The sequence below is a fragment of the Podarcis vaucheri genome (genome assembly GCF_965113315.1).
Source record: "Podarcis vaucheri genome assembly, chromosome: 1".
In the NCBI taxonomy this organism is placed as follows: domain Eukaryota; kingdom Metazoa; phylum Chordata; class Lepidosauria; order Squamata; family Lacertidae; genus Podarcis; species Podarcis vaucheri.
In genome coordinates, this window is record NC_138759.1 from 83,397,344 (window position 1) to 83,416,264 (window position 18,921).

The window sequence follows — 18,921 nt, forward strand, 5'->3', positions numbered from 1 at the left end:
AGGGAAACAGCCTTCCAAGCTTGTGTTGGATTTTGTCCCATTTCTGTGTTTTCTTTGTTCATATACCATAAATGTGTTGCTGTTGTTGTTGCTGCTGATGCTGTTGTTATGAGTTTGGGAAGTGGGGCGTAGGCTGTATGCCAAGACGCTTCTAATGTCTGGGGCCCCTTCTAATTCCTGGAATAGCCAGGCTTGCTTCCTGGTGAGGTAATGGGCCACTAAGGAATCCAGAGGAGTTAGAAAAACAAAGGCCAGAGTTGAGAGTGGAGTTATGTGTGCTGGAAGCTGGAAACAAGGCAGCCGGCTGGGAAGGCAGAACATCGGAGCCATGCCTGATTTCTCCAGGAATCCAAGGCTGAAGCTATGAGAGAAGCAAGGCCTTATGGGGGTGTTAATGCTGTGAACCCCTCCATTGCAGGCTCTGGCTGTAAATATGTGCAAATAAACCATAAACCATATTAACTCTCCAGTCTCTGCTGCACCTCATTCCAAAGGAAACACGAATCCTGAGTAAGTGCCTGGAACCCCCGGAATCTTGCACCACTCAAGAGATTGGGGTGGCATGTAACATCATCACAATGATTATGATTATGACTATTAAATTTATTAACCCTAAGGTCCCAGGGCAGGTTGCAATGTTAAAGCACAACACAATATGAAAGCCAGTCTAAAACAACTTAGTAGCATGGCATAATTGTGGATGAAGACTAGTCTTACTATTTGTTTCAGTTACCCAGCTGTGCATACAGTCCCTATGTCACCTAGAGCAGTGTTTCCCAACCACTGTTCCGCGGCACACTAGTGTGCCGCGAGATGTTGCCTGGTGTGCCGCGGGAAAAATTAAAAAATGCGAAAGATTTTTTTTTTAAAGTCAAATTTTCGATTGGGGCGCCGTCACTAGATGACCCCTGGGGTTCCCTCCCTCCCTCCCGCTCTGCGCCTCCCTCCTCCTCCTCCGGCGAGGCCCTTCCTGGCTCTCGGCCAAGGCTTGGCGGCTGCCACTCACTCACCCGCTCGCCCACCCGTCCCTCCATCCCTGCACCCGGCCTCTCCCCCTCCGTCCCCGGCGCGGGGGCTGCCGGGATCCGTAGTCCCCTCGCCCTTGGGCTCTGCGCCCGCACGGGGTGCGCAAACTCGGTTTCCCCGCGTGGCCTGGCGGGCCGGGCGTTTTGTTTGAAGCGCTCTACTCCCGGCCATGGAATGAGCGCAGCGGCAGCGGCCGGGCGGGCAGGGGCCCTTCCGCGCAGACCCCGCGCAGCCTGCCTGCGCCCCCGCGGAGATCGGGCGGCAGGATGGAGCCCGGAGATCCCCGCGGAGGCGGAGCGGCGGAGGCTGGCCCCCAGGTAGGGCTGCGTCGGGGGGGGTTATTTTTGCAATGCTGCATCCGCGCCGGAGGGGACGCATCGGACCGCGGGGAGACCCCTTGGCGGGCGTGCAAGGCAATGCATGCGTGCAGGCGTTGCATGGAGTGCAGTGCAATGCAATGGCAACGCGGCGTCCTGCATGCATACATGCAACTTCCACCGGCGCTCTGGACTTGGCAGGTGAGGGGGGTCCCCAGTGGGCGGCAGAGAGAGCCGGGAGGGCGAAGGGGAGCCGGGGGGGAGCAGCGCTGCTCCCCGAGCCGAGCCCGGGGGGAAACTTCGGCGTCGTTGCACCGGGTGTTGGAAGCGGAGGCTGGCGGGGGCCCCTCACCTGCAAAACCTGGTCGCCTCTCATATATTTCGTGCATTGCATTCATCGCCCGCTTTCTCCTCCAAGGAGCTCCCGGGGGGGCGCGTGGTTCTCCCCGTGTTATCCTCGCAACAACAGCCCTGCGAGGTGGGTCAGGCGAGTGGCCCAAGGGAGCACCCAGGGATTGTCCTGGCCAGGTGGGGTGATTTGAACCCTGCTCTCTGCCCGGTCTTCGTCCTCATTTAGCCCCCACATGTGCATGACTGTGCATGACTGAGGTTTCCCCCCCTCGTCTTGGCTATGGTGTGAGTCTGTGCTGTTAATTAATGGGGTTCTGCCTTCGGAGAAGATGAGCCAGCCCTCAAGGAGGTGATTATGTAATTTGCTAGCAATTCATGTCCCTCCCGGCATGACGCTGCGCGCTGACGTCACGGGGCTGTAATGGTGGTGTGCCTCGAGATTTTTTTCATGAAACAAGTGTGCCTTTGCCCAAAAAAGGTTGGGAAACACTGACCTAGAGGACACAGACCAGGAATAAGGGCTATATAAAGATGACAGCAGGTGTGGTGTGGAAAGTTTAGAGGCTGGGTGTTTGTTCAGATGGGTACTGATCACACAGGCAGACAAGACCAAACAAGCTGAGATCATGATTTTATGCTACCTCCTTTTGTGCCTGAGCACAAACGGGAGATGCAATACTGTCTGCAAGAGGAAGTGCCTTGAGGCTTGAACTTACGTGGACTGGTCAGGTGGGAGACTGGAGTCACTGCTTCTGTCGCTTGTGTGTTTGCAGGGCCCGCCAAACCCTGTGAGCCTGAAATCCAGAAAAGAGCACAGAAGAGTAAAGAACCAGCAACACCTAAGAACCGTATTAGTTTTGGGGTTAGAGAGCAGGAGACAGAGAAAGAGGGTCTAGACTGCATCTTCTCAGGATCCTGGGTGGGTGAGAAGGGACCCCCCCAGCTCCTGCTTTTTCCTCTTCGTCGTCCCCCCCGCCCGCGTAGTTTTTACGATTCTGTTTTATTGTATTTTAATCATAGATTTTAAGCAAATCAGCAGCAGCACAGGGAGAGCCAGAGACCCTCCCTCATTTGCAGATACCTTTGTATTGAGCTCAGGCAGACTAAGCAGCCTGTGCTGGTTTCATGTCAGCACCCGGCAGCCATGCAGATCAGCAGGAAACAATGTCGGGTAAAGCACATCGCAGGCTTGGGGTAAAACAGAGACAACTGGAAGCTCCTTTAGACTGTGATACATGTTGTGACAGCGGCTTCTGCACCATCAAACCAGTTACCTAGCTACTCTGCAACGCAACCAGGGCATTTTCAGGTGGTGGGTGGGTCTGTTGCCAAGTGACATCTCAATCACCCCCTTCAGAGACGCCAAACAACATCATGGCATGAAGTCCCTACTGAAGCAGGGAAACCAGAAGGGACCCCTTGCTTGGGCCCTGTGGCTACTATCTGTATTGGGCTGGCATGGCATAGATTTCAACCACTCCTCTTTCCATGCAAATCACTGCAAATTGTGGTGAAATTAATTCAGTAATGGAAAAATGAGAAACCAAGAAAACGGAAATTGACAGATCCTGCTACAATGGAAGCTTGGTTGTTGAACGTAATCCGTTCTGGAAGACGGTTCGACTTCCGAAATGTTCAACAACTGAGGCACAAAGGGCTGTTGGAAATTTCCACTGAGAAAATTGAAAAACATGCAGCGGAAGCCATTTGGCTTCCGAGGTGTGTTTGAAAACGAAAGCATTTACTTCCGGGTTTTCGGCATACAGTTTCCAAAGCATTCGGCTTCTGAGACACTCGAAAACTGAGGTTCCACTCTATTGCTATGTGATGTTCACTCATGTCAGCAGTTGACACCAGCCTGCTGCTGTAAAGGGTTTAATGGTGTGCCTCGTTAAGCTCTAATTATCACTCGGTGAGATTTCTGCACCTGATTGCTATTCAGCTCCCACCTTACCATTTTTCTTCTTTATATACCTACCAATTAAGAATTTATTTTATGCATCCAATGAAGAGGGCCGAGTTTATGAAAGGTTACGCCATAATAAATTTGCTGGTCATTAAGGTGCCTCATGGAAGCACTTGGATCATTTTTTGGACTGGTAGCAAACAGGGAACAAATAGCCCAGTTCACCAACGTGATCAGCTATGCCTGTAGGGGGAAGAACCCCAGGCTCCAGGTGGGATTTCTGTCTCCATTTCAGCTAGTGATCTAAATCTGGCCTGTCTTTACTCTGGAATTCTTTTAGGCACGTGATCTATTCTTGGCTTCACCTTCTGCAGATAGTCCACAGGTGAGAATGTGTTAAATGAATATTGATGTCTGGCAAGGCAAAAATGCAGACAAGTCTTGAAGTCTTGAAATCTTGAAGGGAAGTGGTGGTGGGAAAGCTCCAGGACGATGGCGGTGAGGACTATTAATGGACAATCACTTGTCCCTGGGGATCTTGTAACACCAGAACAGGACATCCAGGGAAGCTGAAGGTTGGAAGATTCAGGACAGACTGCACCCCAAAAGCAGTACTTCTTCATGCAGCACATAGTTAAAACTACGGAACTTGCTCCCACAGGAGGCAGGGATGGCCACCAACTTGGAGGCTTTGAAAGAGGATTAGACAAATTCACAGAGTTTATCAATGATGGCTACTAGCCATGATGGCTATGTTCTGCCTCCACAGAATGCTGGAAACCTCTTGTGCGCCTGTTCTGCTCCATGGTTTCCTATGGGCACCTGGTTGGCCACTGTGGGAACAGGAGGCTGCACTAGATGGGCCACTGGCCTGATCCAGCAGGCTCTTTTGATGTTCATATCTGCCTGTTTCACTTGCTCTCGGTTTCTCTTTCCCCCCAGGCTTAAGTTCAGGGCTTGGTCGGAGAATGGCATCGCAAAATTGAATTCCCAAGGAGGGTGGCATTTTGGTTCACACAGCACTTTGGAAAGTTCAGATGACATAGCTTTGCCTTTAAATGCCAACTGAATCAGAGTTCTCCCCTGTCCTTACCTGTTCCTACCATTAACTACCCCTTTGGTTGAAATCTGCACCAGAAAGAGGGAGAGAAAAAGAGAAGGCATACTGGAGGCACCAGCTAGGGCAATTACCATTGCAGATCACACCAGCAGCTCCAAACTGGGCAGCGCACACATTGCTATTGTTGTAGAGCCAGCTGCAGCTGGCGAGCGAGTTTTCTGTTCCGGAGCAGTCATAGTACATCTTGCCCATCAGTGTGTGGTTGAAAGGCACTCTCGGGACTGAGGCCTTCTCACTGCAGTTCAATGAGTGACAGAGCACATCAGCCTCATCCTGGTACCAGTTGCCATCACACACAGTGTTCCAGGTGCCCCGGTAATAAACCTCCACTCGGCCGGCACAAGCATCTAGTCCTTCTGACAGCCGCCACTCCTGGTGCTCTGCGGAGGTGATGGGAGTGAGGGAGAGAAATAGAATCAGCAAAGATAAAACAGCTGGGGAAATGCCACTCTTATGCTGTAATACGCTGCTACATTATCAGCACCAGTGATTTCCTTTTCTTGTAGGCCAGAGCTATATCTGTTACATGGAAGGCATTTTCATGTGTGATGCTAAGAACTATAGTAGAGCAGTTTCCTGTATTTGAGGATTGAGATTGCCACGCTGATCAGAACATGTCTTCAAGTTTAAAATGTCTCTCTTCTGTTTGCCAAATCATAACATTCAGAAACAATGGACCAGACAGAAGCTAAGGACATGGTAGGATGCCCATTTGGTTTCAAGGCTGTCGTCTTCCATTTTGAGTCCCACAGTAATAAATGCCGTTTTCCCTCCTTTGTCTTCTTATGATATTTTTAAAAATGAGCTCCCATCCAAAGCAGGGGGGGTGGGGAGCTTGTTGACGTTTCAATTCAGCAATGAAGACGTCAAATGCTACCATGTGTCTCAAAGTCACTTTAGGTGTCATGTGTGAAAACAGCAGGGATGTGCTTAGCATAACTTATGCTAATGTGCTTTCTGGGAAACATTCGGAGAGAAGATTCCATGGGAGGTGTGGAGGTCAGTGCAGGAGATCTCCCCATTCTTGCTAAGTGCTTACACTCTGGTTTGCAGGCCAGGCATTAAGAGGAACAGGGCTACATGTTTTTCAAGGGAGCTACATTCAGTACACATAGTTCTCAAAACACTTGCACTACTTGCTTGGGTCTGGGACTTCATCAGAGACATAAAGTTTGTTTCACGGTTTATTATTGAAAAAAGATAAAGGTGGTCCTCCTGATGTCTCCAGCTGCCCCAGAGAAAAATCCAGGACTTGTGGGACATTTGGCCTGATCCAGGAGGGCTCTGCTTCATATATTTCTACTGATCTCTATTAAAAACAAAAAACAACACAACCTGCGGGGAGCAGCAATTTCTCTTGAGATGGTACTGAGCTACAACTGATAAATATGCGTTGATCTTTGAGGAATAGATTTCTGCTTGATCTTTCCTATAGCTCTGCACAAGAGATGCACTTCTGTCACACGGCTGTCATAAAATATATGCACGGGACACGAAATTTAAAGCAGGGATGTCCCAGTGTCCACATGCAGTTAACATTAGGCCAGCAACATCACTTTATCTGGTACTATACTGGGAATTCCTTTCTGTACTAGTTCTTGGCTGCTCCACCAGGCTCAGAATACAGACAAAAAGGAAAAAGGATTGAAAATGCCCTGGCTGCTTTTCTGACAAGTTTTAATGAGTGGAAAGACTTCTGCTTCCCCTTGCCCTCCGTTACAAGTCTTGGAATGGAGGGAAGGAAAGCAAGGATGTCAAGCAACTTCTACCCTGTCTCCTCCCACCTCCACCAATACTTCCACATTTGGTGGAGTCTCCAAGTATTAGCATGGCAATGTGAGTCTGGTCATTAAGGCCTGATCATGGGATAATGAGAGTTTGTCTCCTCCAGGATCAGGAAATGGACAGTTCTTTGGGTCGTCTGTATGAGTAGACACATGTATGCGTGCACATGTGCACACACACAGAGAGAAAAATATCTGTGCTGACCTGAACATATTACACCGGCATCTTCCTTGTGTCCACAGTCATGGTTTCTCTCGGATGGACAGTCCCACAGAAAAGACTCATTCCCCAAGCACTTCACTTCATCCAAATAGATGGGGCCTGTCCCCTTCTGGAAATGAGAGGCAATAGGAGCCTGAAGAGCCCAGCCACAACGCAGTTGCAGGCACACAACTTCAGCATCAGTCAGGTCCCAGTTGTCATCACATATGGTGCCCCAGGTACCGTTGTATTCAACCTCCACTCTGCCAGAACAGTTGCTTCTTCCATCCACCAAACGTAGCCTCCGTGTTTCTGTAGGAAAGATGCAGAGAAGAGTTGGGTCAGAAGTCACACAGTGGGAGAACAAAGAAATGGAAGGATGGGTGGGGATGGATGGATAGATAGATATCTAAATTTACAGATCTAAATTTAATATAGTACAACTTGCTAAAACAGCAAGGCAAAGAAAGCCCATACATTCCAAAGCTCTGAACATCCTTATGTTACTTGGGAAATTCAGATCTGGCATGCATAGATACATGTATGAAACTGATGTATTGAGTTGGTTCATGCATGCCTGTCCATCACTTGATGACTCACATGTAGGAATGGTCCTCACAGATATAGCCATGGTTTTATCTTACTAAACATTTACACAAGTGTAACAACTTTTGGCTGCAGAATGTAAGTCCCCCACCCTCTCCTCTCCCCATGCAGCCCCACCCAAATCTGCTTGGGTTTCCCCCCAACTCGGGGGTGCATGGGGAAAGGAGAGGGTGGGGGACTTACATTGTGCAGCTAAAAGATGTTGCACTAGCATTACTAAACAGTTGGATACCTCCCACCGATAGAACTTTCATATCCCCTCATTTCCCCTCACTTTGCAATGAGGGCTTCCTTCCCCACAAATGAATCAGTTTGTCATATTCAGCTGCCAATTATTCAGGCCCAGTTCACACACGCAGCAAAATAAGATGGGGGAGTCAGGTGGTTGCATGGACTGCAGCTCAGTCTGCATGTATTAAAAAAAGAAGGAAAACTACCGTAACAACACCAAAACAAATGCTTACTGACAGAAAACCAGTGCAAAGTTCTTGACTTAGAACCATTCTCCTCAGTTTGCTACGTGCAGGAAGTTAAAAGCAAAAGTGTGGAAAAGCCATTGAAAGTGGTATCCCCACCTGCAATTTGAGGATTCTACCAACTCGTTCTGTTGCATAGGTAGATGGGGCCACATTGCTAAGTAATCAAGCTCTGGTGTGCACATGCAGCAGAATAAGGTAGCAGAATTCTGGAGGGGCAAGGGGGATTGTACCACCTCAGACAGTAGGTAGAAGGATGGCATTTTTGTTTGCTTTTCCATGTATCAAATTTCCTGCAATTAAAACAACAACAACTAGCTCATCACGGAGAAAGGTCTCAGCCCTACCCTCTGCTGTGCCACTTTCCTGACTGCAGAGTGTTCAGGTTTGGGATTTTTTTAATATACATATTGAAAAATATGGTTCCCCCACCTGCGATATAAAATGATACAGCTCACCCTACCACCTCAGGACGCTTCCAGCTCATTGCCACATCATTCTGCTCTGCATGTACAGTAGGTCCAAGTTATGAGAAATCAAGTGATAGAATTGCATGTGGGAATGTTACCGACCCTGTGATGTTTCCGATTCTGTAGCTAATGAGATAACCGGAACCCAAGAGTTGGGGAAATACAGACTGGTCCACCCACTTTTTTTTTCTATCTGAGAGGCATTCTCAGTATAGCATGGCGAAAAAGAACGCCGTAGCTCAGAGGAAAAGCATCTGCTTTGCACTCAGAACTTCCCTAGGTTCAATCTCTTGCATCTCCGGGTAGGACTGGGAATTATCCCCCTGCCTGAAACTCTGGAGAGCTGCTGCCGATCAGTGTAGACAGCACTGAACTAGATGGACCAGTGGCCTTACTGTGTATAAGATTGCCTCCTCTGCTCCTATGTTCCCAAGGCATCTCAGCCTGAGGCTGTCTGGAGGGGAGCCTATTTGTTTCCTTCAGAGCTCTGCACACAGATACATCTTTCCTCCCTCAGTCATGATTCATGAAACCAGCATGGGAGAAAAGTAGGTGTGGGTTGAACACTCATAAAAAATACTATTGGCCTGGACTCTGTACTGTATTCAGAGATTTGCAGTATTTCCAGGATTAAAACACACACACACACAGATAACCCCAAAGCTCACAACTGTACGTGGGGCCTCAATATGGTACAGGCTCATTGAAGACAGTGACAATATTGATCCTGCCAAAAGAGCCAATCCTGGCTTATGTTGCTACAGAAATTGCCTGAGATTCAGCCAATCAGTTCAGGATAGGGGGTCCATATGCCTTTTTTTACAGTCCTCCATTTGAAAGCCTGTCAGAAGAGAGTCCCCAAAATGGTGGCCTTCAGATATTTTGGACTACAGGAATGGTCCATGGTCAAGGGTGAAGGGAGTTGCAGTCATACAACATCTGAAGGGTACCAGGTAGGAGAAAGACAGTCCTTTGTTTGGCTGAGTCCTTTACATGAAGTGCTGTCTGATTTAAAAGAACCATAAGAAGGGAAAGTGGGGGTGCGGGAGGCTTGAGGTGGCCCCTCGGCAGTTAAGCCCCTGGACACCAGAAACGCACCTCACCTGGTCACAATCTTCCCCACAATGGTGAGATGTACTTTATTTCTCTTTAGATTATACCAGTTGTGTCTAAACTTGCACCCCTACAGATGAATTAACATATGCAAATATTAGGCAGATTTGCATCCTCTCTTTTTTTAGTGATGAATAAGTGACTCCCCTAGTCCAGGAAGTGGGTGCTATAGAAAAAAAAAGCACATCAACCTCAACTCTGCTCTATCCGTGGGATGGGTGCAACACAATTTGCCACCCACACAACTTCCTGCCCCTTTGATGAAAATGTCACTGAGGTGAGTGCACACGGAGCTCAGGTAACCTCAAAAACCAGTGATGAGGTAAGCTCTGCTCCCTGGGAGGAATCCCAGCAGGTGGGGGCTGGCCTGGGCCATTTTTGCACAACTTGGAGACTATTGTAAGTTGACCGCCCTACCCTGTCTCTGCCCTATATGCAAGCAGGCTAATGGGAACTGAATACAAGACCACCCAGACTCCAAAACAAAAGGTGCACAATTATGTCTTAGGATGGTGTCTACTCTGAACCGTATGTGTTCCATCATCTCCCAGATCCAAGAAGTGGGGTGAAAGATGTGCTTATCAGAATCTGTACATCCTCATGTCCTTATCTTTGTGAAGAAGCCAATCCACTCTGAATATCATTCCTGCAGTTCTTGATAGATTAGCCCTTCAGGTTATCATGCTTGCTCTTCATATGTAAGTTAAGGCGTCTGACATTTGCAAGCAGAGCTAACATGCCGCTATGAGATGTAGTGTGTCTGGTTAATAAGGCTGTGCTTTTTGTGAACCTGATACCACGGGCAGATGCAAGGATGTATGTACAGAAACCCTATTCCTAATACTATGCCCATCAAACAATAAATCAAATTGCTTACTTCCTAATTACCTGGCCCTTCTCTAAGCAATCCATTGCTTATTCTTCTTCCTCGATGTACCTGTTCTTGCCAACTTGGCAATTAGACTACCCATTGCTCTGCCCATCAATATCTGATTCAGTCGCATCAAATGCTAGATAAGACTTGGAGTAAAAGAAAGATTCAAAAGCACTTGCTTTGGATCAGGGCAGTATTTTGTAACCAGCAAGGAATAGACCTGGCTAACTTATAGCCTAGGGAATAGAGAGGCTGGAAAGTGGAGAGGCATAGCTCTCTCAAGAGGGGTCTCTCAATGCAAACTGTCAAAAGGTGAGTTACCTTTCTGGTTATCCCCCATCGAAGCAATCACAATTAAGAGAGTTAATATGGATAGACAATGGGCGACCTACAGGGAATTGCTGGACTTTGCAGGGGGCAAACCCAGACTAAAACCTATGGAGAACTTAAGAAGCCATGTTATAGATTGGTTACAATACCACCAGATATATGATAGGTTTAAAGTAGACAAAAAAAGGGGGAGGGGTTGGACCAAAGCTCACAATTTGAAAAAGAACTGATACAAAATAAGGATAAACATTTGTTTAAAATGTATATCTTCTTATTAGAATGGGAAACAAAATACGAGCTAGTTAAAGCATCCATGACACACTGGGCAATAGATATAGGACACAATATAGACCTAAACCTCTGGGAAAAACTTTGGAAAAGTGATCTGAAATTTACTGCACGTTATTTGCTGAAAAGAATTATTTGAAAATGATTCATAAATGGTATTTAAAACCAAGTAGGTTGGCAAAGGTATATAGAGCAGAATTAGAAACATACTGGAAATGTAAAGAAATGGGAGGAACATTTTTTCTTTTGTGGTGGACATGCAGATAGGTGAAAGAATATTGGGAAATGATATATAATGAGCTGAAAAAATGTTTAAATTTACCTTCCCCCCAAAAACCAGAGTCCTTTTCATTGGGAATAACCTATACAGAAATTCCTAAGTGCCAGAAAAGTTTGTTTATGTATGCAACAACAGTGGCCTGTGTTTTGTTGGCCCCAAAATGGAAAGTGAGTGAGGTGCCTTTTAAAGAGGATTGTCAACTTAAGATGTTAGAATATGCAAAACTTGCAGGTTTAACCCACAGAATAAGACAGCAAGAAGAACGTATATTTAAAGAAGAGTGGAAAATATTTATTGAATATATGGGAAATGATTGTACATAACTGAAAACGCTGGAATCATTAAAATAAATTCAACAGAGTAAATAATATTTGATTGATGTAAAAGTGGAAAATTGATTTGAACAGTTACAGTAAAATATGTGGGAAACTATGATATGCAATATGAACCATGGAAGCAGAAGAAGGGAAGTCATTGGATATTTCAAAGTTTGTAAAATGTTTAATTGTTATATAGAAAAATGAAAATTCAATTAAAAAATATCTTTAAAAAACACTATCAAAAGGTGAGTTGAAGGAGGAGGTGATTGACAGTAGATCCTGATGTGTTCACCATGTCATCACCCACACCCAATTAGATCTGCCCAGCACCTGACGCTCAGCTGGTACTGAATAAATACACAGTATTAGTAGTAAAAATGGCCTTACGAACCAGCCACGCGGAAACACACCACAGATAGAAAAGGGCTTAGCCTACCCTTTCGTATTCTTACCTGGCTCTGCAGTTGGGCTGCCTTCAGTGCTGTTTCCAATGGCAGGAGACGTGGTTGGCTTTGCCTGGACTGAAACAAAAACAGACAAGATTTGGAAGTGAATAATCACAGGTGTCTGATTCCAAGACTCCAGCGCAAAAAGTGCACATCATCAGGGTGGGGTGGAGGGAAGAACCAGGGAGCAACACCCTAGGTGATATGAAGTGTCTCTGCTGAATATAATTAAGTGCTAGTTAGAATTCGTATGATTGGGAAATACTTCTTGAGAGATCAAACTGTGCAGCTGGAATATTTTTGGAGGCTCTTTTCTAGCTGGAGAGCTAGTTTTAGGGCAAGCTATCCATTTCAATGTCACTCAGTTCCTCAATTTTCAATTCTTAAGTTCAGTTCATCCACATCAGTATGTGAATTATCCCCACCCCTCTCCAGGCCTCATGAAAATTTGTCAGCACTTTTGTGTTCATTTCTGCTAACACAGACACTTCTGTGTGTAATTTTGCCTAATATACATGTTGTTGCAAGCACTTACCCCCTAACATAATGAATTTTTGTATATTATTTACACTGATATATGCATTTCGCCTTATAAAGGCATTTTCGTACACCTTTTTCAGTTGAAGAACCGCATCGCAAATTTTTCAGAAGTGTGAATTTCAAAGGATGGCTGCGTTTCAGTTTGAACCAACTTTCTGCCCCATTTCTATTCCCTCAGCTGATACTGATTAAATGTACAGTAGTTGTAAAAATGGCCTTATGAAACATCCCTGGAAAAACTACCAAAGATATAAAAGGGTTTAGCTGTTCAGTACGTAATACAGTGGTACCTCGGTTTACAAACTTAATCCGTTCTGGAAGTCCGTTCTTAAACTGAAAACGTTCTTAAACTGAGGTGCGCTTTCCCTAATGAGTCCTCCCTTCTACCGTTCGGCTTCCGTTCTTAGACCGAGGTAAAGTTCGCAAACTGGGACACTACTTCTGGTTTTGTGGAGTTCGTAAACCGAATAGTTCGTAAACAGGACTGTTCTTAAACCAAGGTACCACTGTATCTCTTTTCATAAATATCAAAAGTTCAGTATCTTCTTGCATTCAACAAGCATATAAAATCCATAGGGATAAAATACAATGCTACCAAAATGCAGTTCCTTGTGGAAACTGCACATAAACTGTTGGTTCCAAAAATCAATCTTAAAAGTAGAGATTGCAGCAGGAGGGATGACTCTTAGATACGTATATTATTAACACAGAGTTAAAATACAGTCTCAGTGGAATCTGATTTTTGATACATTTTTCTTTTCATTTTTTTCCTGGAAATTTATTTTTTAAAGTATGTTAAGTGATCATATTTGCATTGATAAATGAAATTTTCAATTTAAATGAAACTGCCTTATAAATACAAACTTATTCTTCACTATTCAAATCCTTGCTATTTATTCCAGCGGATTTGAAGCCAGCATACTGTTCTTTTATTTTGTCTGTTGCTGAAAATCAGATAATATTTTGTAAAACAATATTTACAGTTTACACCAGCCCTGAATTACATGAAACGTGAAATAACAACATTAAGCAAATCGGCATTGCGAAACTCAAGTGCAAACAGCATATCAAGACCATCGGTGAAATTATCATATCTGTATCAAATGCAGCTTTTAGAGCCAGTCTTCAATTTCATGCACTACCACCACAAAATTGAGTTTCACAATTTGGGGAATATTTAAAATGTTATAGAACATCTATTAATATTTACAACTCAGTTACCCAAGATGCCTTTTCCTTTTGTGACATTTCGGCCATTGTCAACGAGAATGCTACAAAAATGGCATAAAAACTGTTTAAACCTCTGATTTGATGAATGATTTCTATATTCTTCATGAAATGTAGATGGATGGTATCATAGGCTGCTTCTCGACAGGCAATTCTCAACACTCTGCGTTCATTGCTCTTTGTCTACATGCAGAATTGCAGCAGTGTTTCTACACTTGCAAAGTTTTGTGTTTTGTGCGTGTTGAACTTCATGCGATGTCCTTCCACGTGTTCGTAAGCTTCCTTCCCACAATTGCTGAGGAAACAAGGACTGATCATAAAAAGATTACTATGTTGTCTGGACACCCTGTAAAAACTGTGAATTAATGACGCATGACAATTCCAAAACAAATACCTTGTCTCGGAGCAACTATAGTCAGCTTTCTGTTGTCCAAACAGATGCCCTTGGAATGCAGGGTGAGATTTATTGGCTGGCTGTGTGTGTGTGTGTGCAAATTTCACAAGGACAGGTCATTTGATTCTAAGCTTATAGCAAGTTTTACCCCCTATTTGTGTGAATAACAAATCCAACTATTCAGGTGCCACCACTCTTGCATAGTAATCAAACCACTCTAGGTCGCAATGTGAATTAATTTTCTATGTGGTTAACTGTTGAACTCATAGCCCCCCCACCCCATGACCTGAAGAGTGTTTAAAATGACTGACATGAACTGAGTGACATTCTTATAGAATATTAATATATGTATGGATCGGCTGATGGTGGATTTGGCTTCACTGCTGCATAGACAGAATAAGAAATAAGAACAATACTTTTTCAGAACACAGGTCAGTTTTATGAATTTATAATGTACCGTAACCTGTTTGAATCAGTAGCTCCTGTTGCAAACAAGGAGCTCAATCCACCAACCACTGCTGATTACACAGATCTTTGTGTGAATCATCCCACACGTCTTTCTGTTCATGCAAACTCCACTAAAATTATTATTATTATTATTATTATTATTATTATTATTATTTATATCCCGCCCACCCCAGCCGAAGCCAGGCTCAGAGCGGCTAACAACAATAAAAGTGACAGTTTATATAAAACCACAATCAATTAATTGAAATGCATTCTAAAATCAATTCATTCTAAAATCAATTCAAAATCAAATTAATGACAACCATTGGGCTAGAGATCTGTGAGGATTACCGAAGGAGGGGGTCAGACTGTGCCTTGGCCAAAGGCCTGGTGGAACAGCTCTGTTTTGCAGGCCCTGCGGAAAGATGTCAAGTCCTGCAGGGCCCTAGTCTCTTGTGACAGAGCGTTCCACCAGATCGGGGCCACAGCCGAAAAAGCCCTGGCTCTGGTTGAGGCCAGCCTAACCTCTCTGTGGCCTGGATCTCCAAGATGTTTTTATTTGAAGACCGTAGGGTCCTCCATGGGACATACCAGGAGAGGCGGTCCAGTAGGTACGAGGGTCTTAGGCTAAACTCAAACCATACAGCAGCAATGCCAATCATCTAGATTCAAGGAGGCCAATCCACATAATGGATGCTTCTACACACAAGTATCAGCTCCATCCTGGTGGTCCAAAATACCACTGTAGGAAGGACCTGCACCCTGCATCCCGTATCCCAGATTGCAGGACAAGTGCTTCTGCTCCATATGCATCCTAAGCACTTTCAGCTCAAATGTCTCTGATCACTTAAGGACCACTGATATGAATGACATGGTCGCTCCTCTAGTAGAGTCTGGGCAGTTCATCACTGACGCCATGCTATGCCCAACAGGAAGCAATCAGAGGCACAAGTTGCAAGGAGGAAATGTCTATTTAAAATTGCAGGGGGCTTTGATGACCAAGACTTGCATCTGAGGAGGGAAATGGGCAAATATGTCAATTTCAGTTTCTCATTTTTCTAATCTAAGGCTCACTTCTCCACATTTCTACAGGAGTTTGTGATTTTTTTAATTAAAAAGTCTTTATGAAAATTCATCAGCATTTGAGTATAGTTTATTGTGAAATGCAACCTCGACTGTCTTTTCTGATATGCTGTTATTATTAGTCCATGAAATCGGGGACACAGCTCTTAGAATTGTAGCCTTGGAAAGCACCCCAAAGACCATGTGGTCCAACCCCTACAATGTAGGAATATGAAGCTGGCCCATACGGGGATTGAACTTGCAACCTTGGCATTATCAGCACCATGCCCTAACCGATGGAGCTAAGTAGATCAATATTTTTATACAGTGGTACCTCGGGTTAAGTACTTAATTCGTTCCGGAGGTCTGTTCTTAACCTGAAACTGTTCTTAACCTGAAGCACCACTTTAGCTAATGGGGCCTCCTGCTGCCGCTGTGCCACCGGAGCACGATTTCTGTTCTCATCCTGAAGCAAAGTTCTTAACCTGAGGTACTATTTCTGGGTTAGCAGAGTCTGTAACCTGAAGCGTATGTAACCCGAGGTACCACTGTACAATGCTTTCTGGGGTAGAAAATGAGGTGCCGATTCCCAAATATTCAGGAAAGCGCCATGGACGCCAGAACAAAATAGCTGTCATGGTCAGCAAAAATCCCCGTTTTTAAATATATCTGCTGTAAGAAGCAGTGAATTGGACTTGTTTTTCTCGTGATATTGATTTTTTTTATTGTTTCTTTATTATTTTTTCAGTGCTGTTTTTCTAGAGAACGAGGTGCCAGAACTCACCATGAACACCTCCCCCGTTCTCTTAGAATGGCAATGTCACCCACCTAAGATGTGCCATGACTGAGTTCCGGCAGGTTCTGGCTGAGAAAAAGCCCTGATTTTTATCACTGCAAAATAAAATCCAATAATAATTTTTAAAAAATTATAGAAAGTCAGATACAAAGTCAATGGAGAAATAAAGCCCACCCTACTGTTTGTTCTGGCTCTCTGCTCAGCAGGTGTGTTAGCAGGGGATGTGGGTTTCCTGGGAAATCACTTAATTGGGCATGTTCAGTATCAAGAACGTTTTACAAAATCATCATTAAAAATGAGTCGGAAATGCACAAATGGTGAAAAAATCAGCGGGACTGATCTGCTGCAGACATATACCACTGAAGAGATGCTGTACCCCTTTTGTCACATCACCAACTATCGCTATTCCCCTGTCAATTGATTCAAAGCAAGTAGATTGGATAATTGAGCTTCAGATAATGAGAGATGTGCTATATATCCACCTTTGCTAGATATGTGCTGTCAAACACTGAAGGAAACAACAGGATAGGAAGGAAGGAAACCTTTTATTATTCTCTCCTTATTTTACTTCTTCTTTTAAAAATAATACTAATCCCATTCTTCTAAAATGATTCATAGCAGCTTGCAACTAACTGACTACAAACAAGGAAACAATCAAAATCACACAACAAAACCAAAACTGCACATCTGCAGAAACAGAAAGATGCAAATCAGTATACTGTAATCAAAGCAGCAAAAAAACACAAGAAAGCAGGAACAAATCGATAAGTGTACACACCATACAGCTAAAGCACATTGCTACATTGTACCACTCACAGTGCTACAATTCCCAGCACCCTTCTCAAATTATAGTTACCAGGACTCTTTGGAGGAAGTTACGTGCTTTAAATGTTTGGTGTGTACGGAGGCAAAGGCAGGATTCACTGACCACAAAGCCTCTTTCAAGCACTAAGTTTTAACCTGGAGTCTGAAGACTTTCTTTTTTTTTTTTTTATAAAATTTTTATTAGTTTTACAAAAGTTTTTATAACAAACAAACATAAAAGAAAAACAGACAAACAAACAAATATAATTTCAAAATGTCCTTTCATAGACTTCTTTCCTCGGACTTCCCCATACCTCCCCTTTCTGCATCCTCATGTCCAAATTTTATAGCAACTTATAAATGTTTTTTCCCATCCTAATTCATCATAGTCCTTTCTTAATCTGATCTTATATTACTGCATCCCTTTCTCTCTGTAAAATCTCGACATTCTAAGCTTCATCAAGTTTATAATAGTTCTTAAGATAAATCTTAAATTTCTTCCAATCTTCTTCCGCAGTCTCCTTTCCCTGGTCACGAATTCTGCTTGTCATTTCCGCCAATGTCATATAGTCAATCACTTTCATCTGCCATTCTTCCAAGGTGGGTAAATCTTGTGTCTTCCAATACTTTGCGATCAGTATTCTTGCTGCTGTTGTTGCATACATAAAAAAGGTTCTATCCTTTTTTGGCACCAATTGGCCGACAATGCCCAAGAGAAAGGCCTCTGGTTTCTTAAGGAAGGTATATTTAAATACCTTTTTCATTTCATTATATATCATCTCCCAGAAAGCCTTAATCTTCGGGCATGTCCACCAAAGATGATAAAAAGTACCTTCAGTTTCCTTACATTTCCAACATTTGTTATCAGGCAAATGGTAAATTTTTGCTAGCTTAACTGGGGTCATGTACCACCTATAAACCATTTTCATAACATTTTCCTTTAAAGCACTACATGCCGTAAATTTAATACCAGTGTTCCACAACCTTTCCCAGTCAGCAGACATAATATTATGACCAATATCCTGTGCCCACTTAATCATAACTGATTTAACTGTTTCGTCTTGTGTATTCCATTTCAACAGCAAGTTATACATTCTTGACAAATTCTTAGTATTGGGTTCTAACAATTCTGTCTCAAGTTTTGATTTTTCCACCTGGAAGCCAATTTTCCTGTCTTGTTTGAAAACCTCCATTATTTGATAATAGTGGAGCCAATCTTGTACTTTGGGTTTTAGTTTTTCATGGCTCATTAATTTCAGTTTCTCTCCATCCTGTTCTAAGATCTCACAATACTTTGGCCATCCGACCTCCATATTAACTTTCTTGTGGGCCTTAGCCTCTAAGGGTGACAACCATCTAGGGGTTTTGTTTTCCAACAGATCTTTATATCTCATCCAAACATTAAACAACGCTTTCCTTACAATATGATTTTTAAAGGCACTATGCACTTTGATTTTGTCATACCATAGATATGCATGCCAGCCAAATGCATTATTGAAACCTTCTAAGTCCAAGATATCTGTATTCTCGAGGAGCATCCACTCTTTCAGCCAGCAGAATGCTGCTGCTTCATAGTACAATTTTAAGTCCGGCAGGGCAAATCCCCCTCTTTCTTTTGCATCTGTTAATATTTTATATTTTATTCTGGGCTTTTTGCCCTGCCAGACAAATTTCGCAATGTCTTTCTGCCACCTCTTGAAACAGTCCATCTTGTCAATAATCTGCAAAGTTTGAAATAAAAA

General features: G+C 43.9%; 1 protein-coding gene across 3 annotated transcripts in view; it reads right to left on the reverse strand.

Moving 5' to 3' along the window:
* CD6 (CD6 molecule) overlaps positions 1–18,921 on the reverse strand; it is a 49,857-nt gene that overhangs the window by 12,470 nt on the left and 18,466 nt on the right. For 2 of the 3 annotated variants that reach the window (XM_082221042.1, XM_082221041.1), the window contains exons 2-5: positions 11,916–11,984; positions 6,710–7,018; positions 4,792–5,100; positions 2,411–2,488 (exon numbers count right to left, since the gene is read on the reverse strand). In XM_082221042.1, the coding sequence (XP_082077168.1) occupies positions 2,411–2,488; positions 4,792–5,100; positions 6,710–7,018; positions 11,916–11,984 (765 nt within the window). The remainder of the gene's footprint in view (positions 1–2,410; positions 2,489–4,791; positions 5,101–6,709; positions 7,019–11,915; positions 11,985–18,921) is intronic. The other variant, XM_082221043.1, reaches the window with a different exon arrangement.